The sequence below is a fragment of the Gobio gobio genome (genome assembly GCF_949357685.1).
Source record: "Gobio gobio genome assembly, chromosome: 14".
Classification (NCBI taxonomy): domain Eukaryota; kingdom Metazoa; phylum Chordata; class Actinopteri; order Cypriniformes; family Gobionidae; genus Gobio; species Gobio gobio.
Window position 1 is genome coordinate 53,825,427 of NC_137107.1, and position 12,500 is coordinate 53,837,926.

Sequence of the window (12,500 nt, forward strand, 5' to 3'; positions counted from 1 at the left end):
CCTGTTCACAGGAGATCTGCATCATCAATCACGCGCAGAAGCGGCAGGGCGGCATGGACTGCGTTTCCCAGAGGGCTTTGCTGCAGGTGCGATCATGAGATCTCATAAATGTTGATGTTTGTAAGGATTGTGAGGGTTAGTTGATCAGCTGACCTGTGTCCGCAGGAGGAAGAGGAGGAAGAGGAGCAGCGGCTGTCCAGAGTTGGTCAGGAGAGACAGAAGACGCTGGACCGCCTGCGCAGCTTCAAACAGGTCAGACACACACACACACACACACACATCAGCAGTCGCTTACCCTGATCACGCGCGCCTAGTGCTGATTGGTCTCCTGCTTCATGCAGCGTTACCCGGGTCAGGTGACCCTGAAGTCGACTCGTCTGCGGCTGGCGTACTCCAGGAAGAAGGCGGGCGCGGGCATGGGTGGCATCAGGCCGGAGCGGGCACAGATGCAGGCGGCCAGCGTGCAGACGGACGACGCCCCGGCTCCGCTAGAACATTTGGCCCAGGGGGCGGAGCTCTGCAGGCCTGACAACTTCCTGTCACTGCCCCCGATGGGCGGAGCTATCGCTGAGGTCCCGCCTCCAGCCGCTCACGCTTCACTTCCTCCCGCCAGAGAGCTGCTGCTGCTGGACTCCTCCACCTCGCCCATCTCTCCTCCTCCTCCTCCTCCTCCTCCTCCTCCTCCACCTCCTCCGCCCTCTCTGGAGGAGACGCCCGGCGACGGCCCGGCTCAGAGGCGGAGCCCCGTGGCTCAGCCGGAGGCAGAGAGTCCGCTCGGCCCATTCACCGCACGCTTCTTCGACAGCAGTCAGCTGCTCAACGCCAGGAAGAAGCTGAGGAAGACCGCCTCTCTGGAGTCCAACCAGTGGAGGAGAGGTGAGCTCACTTCCTGCTCTGGGTTATGAATAATAATATGAATAATATCATAAACTTTAGGAGTCAGCTGACCATGGCAGTCCTAAACCTGCCAAAGTACCAGCACAATAACACACTCCGCAAAATATCGTCTAACTATCGTAATCGAGAAAATATCGAGATTTCTTTTTTTGTCAATATCGCACACCCCTAGTTTTTGGACACTTGGATGGTTGACTTTAAAGGTCCCATGGCATGGCATTTTTCTATTATTTTATAATGTTTCCTGAGGTTCCTATTGTTAGTATGATTTTTACATCATAAAATGTCATAATTTAGAAATAAAAGGCATTTTTTCTATACTGATGTTTGCCCTGTGGCTGAAGGCCCTGCTTCAAGAGGCGTGTCTGCTGTGAGACTTCAGTAAAAACGCCCACTGTTGTGATTGGCTGACATCTTTGCATTTGAAATGAGCGGAGGGGGCGTGGTTTAACGAGGTCTACGAGGCAGGAGCTGCTGCCAGAGAGACGGATGGACCTGAGTTCACTTCACATCAGTTCTCAGCATGTCTGAACTGTTGTAGTTACAGCATATACTTCAGGTTATTAGTTTATTTCTAGTCGGAGGGACTGTCACTCATGTCAGAAAGTTAGTAACTTTAGTAAATTATGGATCAGCGCTAACTGGAGACGATTCAACCGGACATCACGGAGACGGAGCGATTGCTAACAAAGTTATTTATAGTAACTCCTGAGTTATGAGAGCTGTGCTGTCAGTCAGTGCGAGTTTATTGTGTTTGTATCTGAGAGTTCTGAATAAACACGAGTCCCAGTCACGCCGAGTCCGTCTTCATCATTATTACCAACTTTGTAACACATGCAAAGTACCATTACAGCTGTCGAGATGAACGAGTTACGAGTTTGATTAAAGCATTATTTCTAGATATGTTCCTATCATATGAAAAGCGTCAGTGACGCGCGTTGAGTACACAGCGCAAACAAAGACACAACAGCAGTAATCGAATGTAATCCAGTTTATTGTGGGGCTAGCCTAGCCGGATACGCTCACGCTTACCCCCCTTCTGCTTAATCTCACGCCGCGTTTGGCTCCTCCGCTGTGGGCAGATGCAGTACTGGGGGTCGGGGATGATGAAGGCCGAGCTTCGGCGTGTGTGAGGTTAAAGATCTGACTCTGCTGATGTTGAACAGAAACGACTGTATGCACATTTAAGAACAGAGAGACGCGATGAGGACGTACAAAAACACTGACTCACAAGATAGAAAACACCGCTCTGTCTGGAGAGAGAGAAGCCGCAGTGTGTGCACGGATAATAAATAATTAGCTACACTTCAGAAATCACTGATCACAGATCAGAAGGAACTGAAGAAAGACTTCTGTTTTCATCTGTACATCCAAACACTGAGAAACTGCAGCGTTCACTCGTTCACAACCCATGATCTCTGGAGCGTTTGCATGGGCGTGGCAGATTCTCTGGGCGGAGGAAAGGGAGGAAACCGTTCCTGCTCTGATGTCATAACAGGAGACTTCAGGATTGGCTCGTCTGGCCTGTCATTTTCTCAAAGGCAGAGAGAGACAGCCAGAACTCGGGTTTACACCCATCAACATTTCTATCCACTTGGGGACAATATTCAGGCTAGGGGAACTCATATTAATGTTGAAAAACCTCATAAAATGAACATGCCATGCCATGGGACCTTTAACCAGCGTGTGACGTTTCCGCCCATAGGCTGGGCCGTGTGTGTGCTCTGCTGGTGTTGGTATCCAATCTCTGGACAGTATTGACATGAGTATAAGTGACCATAGACTTATAACTTTTGACATAAATGTTCTGCCTTCACGATTCATGTCTGAGCACAGCATCAGATTCCGCATCATCTTTTCCGACGTCCGCTGAGCGCTGAGTTCATGCTCTCTGCACTTCTGGAGGAGTTTGCAGCGGTGTTTGTTTAGTAAACTTGCATAAAATCAATATCACATTTGAAAAACTGCAATCTTTGTGTGATATCTTAGTAACTATATTATATGATATAAATATAGCACGCAGTGAAAGCGTTTTCTCCAGAATGGCTGAACAGCTGAATAAAATGATGCTGCATTATTTTCCTGTTTAACACTGTAAAGCTGCTCTGAGACAATCTGCATTGTTAAAAGCGCTATATAAATAAAGTTGACTTGACTGACTTGACACATCCACAAAAGCATTGCATTGAAAGCCGTTGAATGAGCCTATAACAGAGTGAGTTAATTTATTTATTTATTTCAAATAAACACAGTCACTCACACACACACACAAACAAAGGAATTAATTAAGCCAACAACTGGGCATTTCAAAAAAAGTTTGAAAAAGATTAAAACATTGTTTTACAGAGTTCCGCCCATGTGCAGCCGCTGAGCTCTATTGCCATCTAGTGGCTACTGCTACTGTAGCTTTAAAAAGAAATGAACACATCAGGTCACCACAGTTTTAGGTTTTGGCTCTCTGGACTTGCTGATGGTTTTTTTTTTACTGAAGTTTTAAATATAACATAAAATAAGCATATTTTACATAAAAAAGATGGTACCTTTAGAGGAAAATAAATCCATTAATACCCAAAACATCACAAAAAAAAGGCATAAATTGATAGAATACATTTAATCAAAGATGGCGATATAACATTTATAAAAAACATTTTTGGATTACACTTGTGACCTTCGTGCGTGCCCAAATGTGTCCACGAGGGCGGGACTAAGGGCTGTTTTGCGAGGGGGTTTGAGGGTTAAAATTAATTAAAATAATAAACAAATAAAATACGGCAGGAGAAGCCAAACACACACACACACACACACACACACACACACACACACACATCAGGACTGTCATCTCAGAGTGTTGAGGCGTGTGTTTCCGTCGTCTTCTTACCGGATAACAGTTTTGGAATTTAAGCTGATCTTTGCGTTTCTTTTGCGATATTCCAAAATCTCACAAATCCTGTCCGAACTGACAGACGTCAAGAGTCCAGTGTGTGTGTGTGTGTGTGTGTGTGTGTGTGTGTGTGTGAGGGGTGTGAGCGCTCAGTAACGGTGTGTGTGTGTGTGTGTGTGTGTGAGGGGTGTGAGCGCTCAGTAACGAGGTGTGTGTGTGTGTGAGGGGTGTGAGCGCTCTGTAACGGGGTGTGTGTGTGTGTGTGTGTGAGGGGTGTGAGCGCTCAGTAACGGTGTGTGTGTGTGTGTGTGTGTGTGTGTGTGTGAGGGTGTGAGCGCTCAGTAACGGTGTGTGTGTGTGTGTGTGTGTGTGAGGGGTGTGAGCGCTCAGTAACGGTGTGTGTGTGTGTGAGGGGTGCGAGCGCTCAGTAACGGTGTGTGTGTGTGTGAGGGGTGTGAGCGCTCAGTAACGGTGTGTGTGTGTGTGTGTGAGGGGTGCGAGCGCTCAGTAACGGTGTGTGTGTGTGTGTGTGTGAGGGGTGCGAGCGCTCAGTAACGGTGTGTGTGTGTGTGAGGGGTGCGAGCGCTCAGTAACGGTGTGTGTGTGTGTGTGAGGGGTGTGAGCGCTCAGTAACGGTGTGTGTGTGTGTGTGTGTGTGTGAGGGGTGTGAGCGCTCAGTAACGAGGTGTGTGTGTGTGTGAGGGGTGTGAGCGCTCAGTAACGGGGTGTGTGTGTGTGTGTGTGTGAGGGGTGTGAGCGCTCAGTAACGGTGTGTGTGTGTGTGTGTGTGTGTGTGTGTGAGGGTGTGAGCGCTCAGTAACGGTGTGTGTGTGTGTGTGTGTGTGTGAGGGGTGTGAGCGCTCAGTAACGGTGTGTGTGTGTGTGAGGGGTGCGAGCGCTCAGTAACGGTGTGTGTGTGTGTGAGGGGTGTGAGCGCTCAGTAACGGTGTGTGTGTGTGTGTGTGAGGGGTGCGAGCGCTCAGTAACGGTGTGTGTGTGTGTGAGGGGTGCGAGCGCTCAGTAACGGTGTGTGTGTGTGTGAGGGGTGCGAGCGCTCAGTAACGGTGTGTGTGTGTGTGAGGGGTGTGAGCGCTCAGTAACGGTGTGTGTGTGTGTGTGTGTGAGGGGTGCGAGCGCTCAGTAACGGTGTGTGTGTGTGTGAGGGGTGCGAGCGCTCAGTAACGGTGTGTGTGTGTGTGTGAGGGGTGTGAGCGCTCAGTAACGGTGTGTGTGTGTGTGTGTGAGGGGTGTGAGCGCTCAGTAACGGTGTGTGTGTGTGTGTGTGTGTGTGAGGGGTGCGAGCGCTCAGTAACGGTGTGTGTGTGTGTGAGGGGTGTGAGCGCTCAGTAACGGTGTGTGTGTGTGTGTGTGTGTGTGTGTGTGTGTGAGGGGTGTGAGCGCTCAGTAACGGTGTGTGTGTGTGTGTGTGTGTGTGAGGGGTGTGAGCGCTCAGTAACGGTGTGTGTGTGTGTGTGTGTGTGAGGGGTGTGAGCGCTCAGTAACGGTGTGTGTGTGTGTGTGTGTGTGTGAGGGGTGTGAGCGCTCAGTAACGGTGTGTGTGTGTGTGTGTGAGGGGTGCGAGCGCTCAGTAACGGTGTGTGTGTGTGTGTGTGTGTGTGTGTGTGTGAGGGGTGTGAGCGCTCAGTAACGGTGTGTGTGTGTGTGTGTGTGTGTGTCCGCAGCGAGCTCCCCGATGGACGAGGTTCTGGCCAGTCTGAAGCGTGGGAGTTTCCACCTGAGGAAGGCGGAGCTGCGAGTGCTGGCGCCGGATCCAGACGAGGACGAGGAGAACAACATCCTGGCCCAGATCCGGAGGGGCGTGGCTCTGAGGAAAGTGCGGAGGCCGGAGCGCGGCCGGGGGGGAATGGACTCCGCCGACCCGCTGACCCGCTCCATCCACGAGGCCCTCCGGCGCATCAAAGAGGCGTCGCCCGAGTCTGAGTCCGAGGACGACACGCCCTCCTGCACCGACTGGGAGAGCTGAGGAGTGTGTGTGTGTGTGTGTGTGTGTGTACCGCACAGACCTCCACTGAACACACACACACCGCTTCATTCCAGTTATTAATCTTTCACTCGCGTTTATCTTTTTGTTCTTGTCTGTGTGTGACAGCAGGAGGAGGAGCGGAGGTGTGTGTGTGTGTGTGTGTGTGTGTGTGTGTGTGTGTGTGTGTGTGTGTGTGTGTGTGTGTGTGTGTGTGTGTGTGTGATCACACCAGCGGTCAATCACTCATGAGTCTCTTCTGAATCAAAACACAGGAAACTGGAAAATATTCTTCAGTGTCTCATGACCTTTCAGAATCATTCTCATATGATGATTAACACACATCCACACACACACACACACACACACACACACACACACATCACTGTACATCCACACAATCACACACACACAAAATCACACACACACTACACACTTACATCACTGTACATCCACACACACTCACACTTTCTCTCACACACACACACACAAACACACACACACACTCACTCAATCACACACTCAGACACACACACACATCACTGCACATCCACACACACACACACACACACACACACACACACACACACACACACACACACACACTCACTCAATCACACACTCAGACACACACACACACACACACACACACACACACACACACACTGACATACACACACACACACACACTCACTCAATCACACACTCAGACACACACACACACACACACACACACACACACACAGACAGTCACATTCGCACACACACACTCACACTTTCTCTCACACAAACTCACTCACATATACACACACACACTCACATCACTGCACATCCACACACTCACACTCTCTCACTCACACAGACACTCACACACACTCTCTCACACACACACACACACACACACACACACACACACACACACACACATCACTGCACATCCATACACTCTCACACACAAACAAACAAACACTCTCATTCACACACACACACACACACACACACACACGTTCAGATCCATCAATCAAACCAACAGGCTCTGAATCGCAACAGTAGTGTGTGTGTGTGTGTGAGTGTGTGTGTGTGTGTGAGAGTGTGTGTGTGTGTGTGTGTGTGATGAGGACCGCCCACCGCTCCTGCTCGTGTCTCATGATCTCGCCGTGTGAATTAACTTGATTTATATTTCCGTCAGTCCGGCACTGAATCATCCGTCGGGCCGCCCCCTCGCCAATCATGCCACCACGTTTACCCACAATGCTGAGGGGCGGACTCTTCGTGACACTGCAGTGTATTTTTACGTTTTTCATCACGTGTACTGTATTTAGCTTTTGATATTACTTGTTTTAATCATATTAATTGTTCTGTATGTTCTATGCATTCCTGATCAATCAGAAGCGTTTTCCCGCCGAAACACTACAGCCGTGGGCGTCGCCAACATCAGCCGCCCACTCCACATGTGCAATATTACACTAGGAACCGACCCACCGCATGTTTGCCGAGAACACACATGTATTTATTGAGTTCAACTAAATATTTAAATATGTAAAGCAATATCATAAAATGTACAATGATTTTTTTGAAATTCCAATTTTGCTTTGACTCTGCTTTTCCAAACATTGTACTCCTAATAGTTATTTTAGATTTGCATTTTGCCCCTTACGTAAATAAAGTTTCAAAAGAACCGGCCCGTGTGTGTGTGTGTGTGTGTGTGTGTGTGTGATTATTCTGAGTCAGTGACCGCGCTCTGAAACACTCTGTCTTACCTGCACTTGAAGACTCAGTTTCACACTGTCCTGTTTACTGACGTCCAGAGGATGAGTACTGATGAACACCTTCTCCCAACCAGTCTGTGATGTCATCATGGAGGGGGCGGAGTCATGAGGAGAGCTGGGGCAGACTTCCTTCCATCGCAGAAGAAGAAGAAGAATGTGCCTTCCGTAGCAAAATCAGAAAAGCTGTACTCTAAGGGTTGATGAATTATACTGACTGTCATTTGCATTACTAATTATGAAAATCAGAGAAAGACATTTGCATAATCTTTTGGAACGCGCTATACACATTTGCATATTGTTCTAGTGTGATATTAAATCACATTATTACTAATCAAACATCAACACATTGCATTATGAGAAGATGTTTATCATTTCACAACTACACTAATATTTCAGCAGTTATTCATCTTTACATTTAAGCTGAATCTGTTCATAATTAATGACCTGAGCAATCACAGATTAATAACTGCAGATTCCACTGGTGATGCTAATCTGATTCAGGAGAATTCCTTTCCTCGTGATGACATCATCTCCGCCCATGTGACCTGTGCTTCTGTCACATGACCCTGGTGTGCGGATCACCTGACGGATCGGGCCGTGGAAGACGACACATCTCAAACCTCAGTCTGGACTTATTTCACAACTGGAGTTTAGATTTTGCAATTGGGAGATAATACATTTTAAAAAAAGTCACAATTATGAAAAACAGTAAACAAAAATGTGAAAGCCAAATAGTGAGGAAAAGTCAACATTACGATACTTTATTTTGATAAAATAAAATTCAATGCGACTAAGTTGAAATTACAAAAAAAGTTTACATTTTTTGATAAAAAGTCGCAGTTACAAGATTTTTTTTGATAAGTCGCAATTATGAGAAAGAAGTAAAACAAATTTAATAAAAAGTTAATATTTTTCGATCGTTCGCAATTATGAAGTTACATTTTTAAGGTCAAAATTATGAAAAACAGTAAAAAAAAAAGTGATAGTCAAAATTGTGAGAAAAAGTCAACATATTTTGATTAAAAGTCGCAATTATGAGAAAAAAAGTTAAATTCTTCAATAAAAAGTTGCAATTACGAGAGTTCTTTTTTTGATAAGTCGCAATTATGAGAAAAATAAAAAATATTTAAATAAAAAGTTAATATTTTTCGATCGATCGCAATTATGAAAAGTTGCATAAAAGGTCAAAATTATGAAAAACAACAAAAAATTGATAGTCAAAATTGTGAGAAAAAGTTGCATTTATGAGAAAAAAAAGTAAATTTTTTGATGGGTCGTAATTATAAAGTTTAAAAAAATAAATAATCGCAATTACGAGGTTTTTTTTTATAAATTGCAATTATGAGAAAAAAAGTTAAATTTTTTTTATAAAAAGTCGCAACTAAAGAAAAGTTAATATTTTTCGATCGATCGCAATTACAAGGAAAACTATTCTAAACTGCTGAATAAAAGTGACGTGCTGAGAAAGTGAGAAGAGGTTCTGGTGTCAGACACACGTGAGCGCTGGTTCTCCACACGCGTGTTACAGACGACACAACACGCGTGACGAGTTTCCACTTTCATTTTACTATAAACTCAGAAGAACAACCGTGTGGAAGTGTGTGGTTTAATCAAAGGTGTGTGTGAGCCTCGGCTCATAAATCAATCATCATCATCATCATCATCATCATCATCATCATCATCATCATCATCATCAGTGTGTCCAGCGCAAGCCCTTGAGGTTCTTCACACACTCACACACACACTCACAGGTTTTGGCAAGAGATTCCCTTTGAAATAGTTCAAAAATATTGCCAGTTTATGCCCACATTTACAAAACACCCATAATTCCACAAATCAAACAATCAAAACAGGAAACAATGAAAACAAACACACGTCTGTACGCGGAACATCTACACAACGCAGAGATACATCACAACAAACCAGCAGGAAGTGAAGAGTCACACACACCTCAAAGACTTCAGTGTGTGTGTGTGTGTGTGTGTGTGAGAGAGAGACAGAAAATACCTGATAGTGCCACTGAACTCTGCTATTGCTCAGATTGTGGAAGTTCAAGAATGGAAGAGTGTGTGTGTGTGTGTCCCAAACGCACCTTCATCATCATCATCATCATCATCATCACGTGTCTGTACGTGTCCTTCAGCTCCAGGTCACATGACTGTGAAGTCACGAGTGTCTCTCGGACAGAATCCTGAACTTTGCATCATGGGTATAAACGCAGTGTGTGTGTGTGTGTGTGTGTGTGTGTGGTCATGCGTGTGCAGTGTGAGGTGGTCATGTGACTCTAGCTGAGCAGTTTGGCCAGACTGTCCCTCAGCTCGCTCAGCTCGTAGATCTTGCCATCCAGCAGCTCCAGCAGTGAGGTCAGACTCCTCCTGAAGCTCTGCTCCTCCATCCGGCCGCTCTCCACCCGCTCCTCCAGCTCCACCAGCCGCGCCTCCAGCTCACCGTTCCTCAGCTGAGCGTCCTGCGGGAGAAGAGGAGCGGTCAGAGGAGGAGCGGTCAGAGGAGGAGCTGTCAGAAGAGGAGCGGTCAGAGGAGGAGCGGTCAGAAGAGGAGCGGTCAGAGGAGGAGCGGTCAGAGGAGGAGCTGTCAGAGGAGGAGCTGTCAGAGGAGGAGCGGTCAGAGGAGGAGCGGTCAGAGGAGGAGCGGTCAGAGGAGGAGCTGTCAGAGGAGGAGCGGTCAGAGGAGGAGCGGTCAGAGGAGGAGCTGTCAGAGGAGGAGCGGTCAGAGGAGGAGCGGTCAGAAGAGGAGCGGTCAGAAGAGGAGCGGTCAGAGGAGGAGCGGTCAGAGGAGGAGCGGTCAGAGGAGGAGCGGTCAGAGGAGGAGCGGTCAGAGGAGGAGCGGTCAGAAGAGGAGCTGTCAGAGGAGGAGCGGTCAGAGGAGGAGCGGTCAGAAGAGGAGCGGTCAGAGGAGGAGCGGTCAGAGGAGGAGCGGTCAGAGGAGGAGCGGTCAGAAGAGGAGCTGTCAGAGGAGGAGCGGTCAGAGGAGGAGCGGTCAGAAGAGGAGCGGTCAGAGGAGGAGCGGTCAGAGGAGGAGCGGTCAGAGGAGGAGCGGTCAGAAGAGGAGCTGTCAGAGGAGGAGCTGTCAGAGGAGGAGCTGTCAGAGGAGGAGCGGTCAGAGGAGGAGCGGTCAGAAGAGGAGCGGTCAGAGGAGGAGCGGTCAGAGGAGGAGCGGTCAGAGGAGGAGCGGTCAGAAGAGGAGCTGTCAGAGGAGGAGCGGTCAGAAGAGGAGCTGTCAGAGGAGGAGCGGTCAGAGGAGGAGCGGTCAGAGGAGGAGCGGTCAGAAGAGGAGCGGTCAGAGGAGGAGCGGTCAGAGGAGGAGCGGTCAGAGGAGGAGCGGTCAGAAGAGGAGCTGTCAGAGGAGGAGCTGTCAGAGGAGGAGCTGTCAGAGGAGGAGCGGTCAGAGGAGGAGCGGTCAGAGGAGGAGCTGTCAGAGGAGGAGCTGTCAGAGGAGGAGCGGTCAGAAGAGGAGCTGTCAGAGGAGGAGCTGTCAGAGGAGGAGCTGTCAGAGGAGGAGCGGTCAGAGGAGGAGCGGTCAGAAGAGGAGCGGTCAGAAGAGGAGCTGTCAGAGGAGGAGCTGTCAGAGGAGGAGCTGTCAGAGGAGGAGCGGTCAGAGGAGGAGCGGTCAGAGGAGGAGCGGTCAGAGGAGGAGCTGTCAGAGGAGGAGCGGTCAGAAGAGGAGCTGTCAGAGGAGGAGCTGTCAGAGGAGGAGCTGTCAGAGGAGGAGCGGTCAGAGGAGGAGCGGTCAGAGGAGGAGCGGTCAGAGGAGGAGCGGTCAGAGGAGGAGCTGTCAGAGGAGGAGCGGTCAGAAGAGGAGCGGTCAGAAGAGGAGCGGTCAGAGGAGGAGCTGTCAGAGGAGGAGCTGTCAGAGGAGGAGCTGTCAGAGGAGGAGCGGTCAGAGGAGGAGCGGTCAGAGGAGGAGCGGTCAGAAGAGGAGCGGTCAGAAGAGGAGCGGTCAGAGGAGGAGCTGTCAGAGGAGGAGCGGTCAGAGGAGGAGCGGTCAGAGGAGGAGCTGTCAGAGGAGGAGCGGTCAGAGGAGGAGCGGTCAGAGGAGGAGCTGTCAGAGGAGGAGCGGTCAGAGGAGGAGCGGTCAGAGGAGGAGCGGTCAGAGGAGGAGCGGTCAGAGGAGGAGCTGTCAGAGGAGGAGCGGTCAGAGGAGGAGCGGTCAGAGGAGGAGCGGTCAGAGGAGGAGCGGTCAGAGGAGGAGCTGTCAGAAGAGGAGCGGTCAGAGGAGGAGCGGTCAGAGGAGGAGCGGTCAGAGGAGGAGCGGTCAGAAGAGGAGCGGTCAGAGGAGGAGCGGTCAGAGGAGGAGCGGTCAGAGGAGGAGCTGTCAGAGGAGGAGCGGTCAGAGGAGGAGCGGTCAGAGGAGGAGCGGTCAGAGGAGGAGCTGTCAGAGGAGGAGCGGTCAGAGGAGGAGCGGTCAGAGGAGGAGCTGTCAGAGGAGGAGCGGTCAGAGGAGGAGCGGTCAGAGGAGGAGCTGTCAGAGGAGGAGCGGTCAGAGGAGGAGCGGTCAGAGGAGGAGCGGTCAGAGGAGGAGCGGTCAGAAGAGGAGCGGTCAGAGGAGGAGCGGTCAGAGGAGGAGCGGTCAGAGGAGGAGCGGTCAGAGGAGGAGCGGTCAGAGGAGGAGCGGTCAGAAGAGGAGCGGTCAGAGGAGGAGCGGTCAGAGGAGGAGCGGTCAGAGGAGGAGCGGCCAGAGGAGGAGCTGTCAGAGGAGGAGCGGTCAGAGGAGGAGCGGTCAGAAGAGGAGCTGTCAGAGGAGGAGCGGTCAGAGGAGGAGCGGTCAGAGGAGGAGCGGTCAGAGGAGGAGCTGTCAGAAGAGGAGCGGCCAGAGGAGGAGCGGTCAGAAGAGGAGCGGTCAGAGGAGGAGCGGTCAGAGGAGGAGCGGCCAGAGGAGGAGCTGTCAGAGGAGGAGCGGTCAGAGGAGGAGCGGTCAGAGGAGGAGCGGCCAGAGGAGGAGCTGTCAGAGGAGG

The 12,500-nt window shown here is 50.0% G+C and overlaps 2 protein-coding genes across 3 annotated transcripts in view; one reads left to right on the plus strand and one right to left on the minus strand.

Annotated features, from left to right (window-relative positions):
* The window catches only part of jmy (junction mediating and regulatory protein, p53 cofactor), a 36,837-nt gene extending 29,407 nt beyond the window's left edge, over positions 1-7,430 (plus strand). Inside the window, exons 7-10 of the mRNA XM_079834999.1 lie at positions 12-86; positions 166-252; positions 342-876; positions 5,461-7,430. Coding sequence (XP_079691125.1) covers positions 12-86; positions 166-252; positions 342-876; positions 5,461-5,762 — 999 coding nt within the window. The 3' untranslated portion in view covers positions 5,763-7,430. The remainder of the gene's footprint in view (positions 1-11; positions 87-165; positions 253-341; positions 877-5,460) is intronic.
* A 1,645-nt stretch (positions 7,431-9,075) lies between these two features.
* Positions 9,076-12,500, minus strand: part of homer1 (homer scaffold protein 1) — a 37,000-nt gene continuing 33,575 nt past the window's right edge. For both annotated transcript variants that reach the window (XM_079835001.1, XM_079835000.1), the window contains one exon: positions 9,076-9,995. In XM_079835001.1, the coding sequence (XP_079691127.1) occupies positions 9,813-9,995 (183 nt within the window). In that variant the 3' untranslated portion in view covers positions 9,076-9,812. The remainder of the gene's footprint in view (positions 9,996-12,500) is intronic.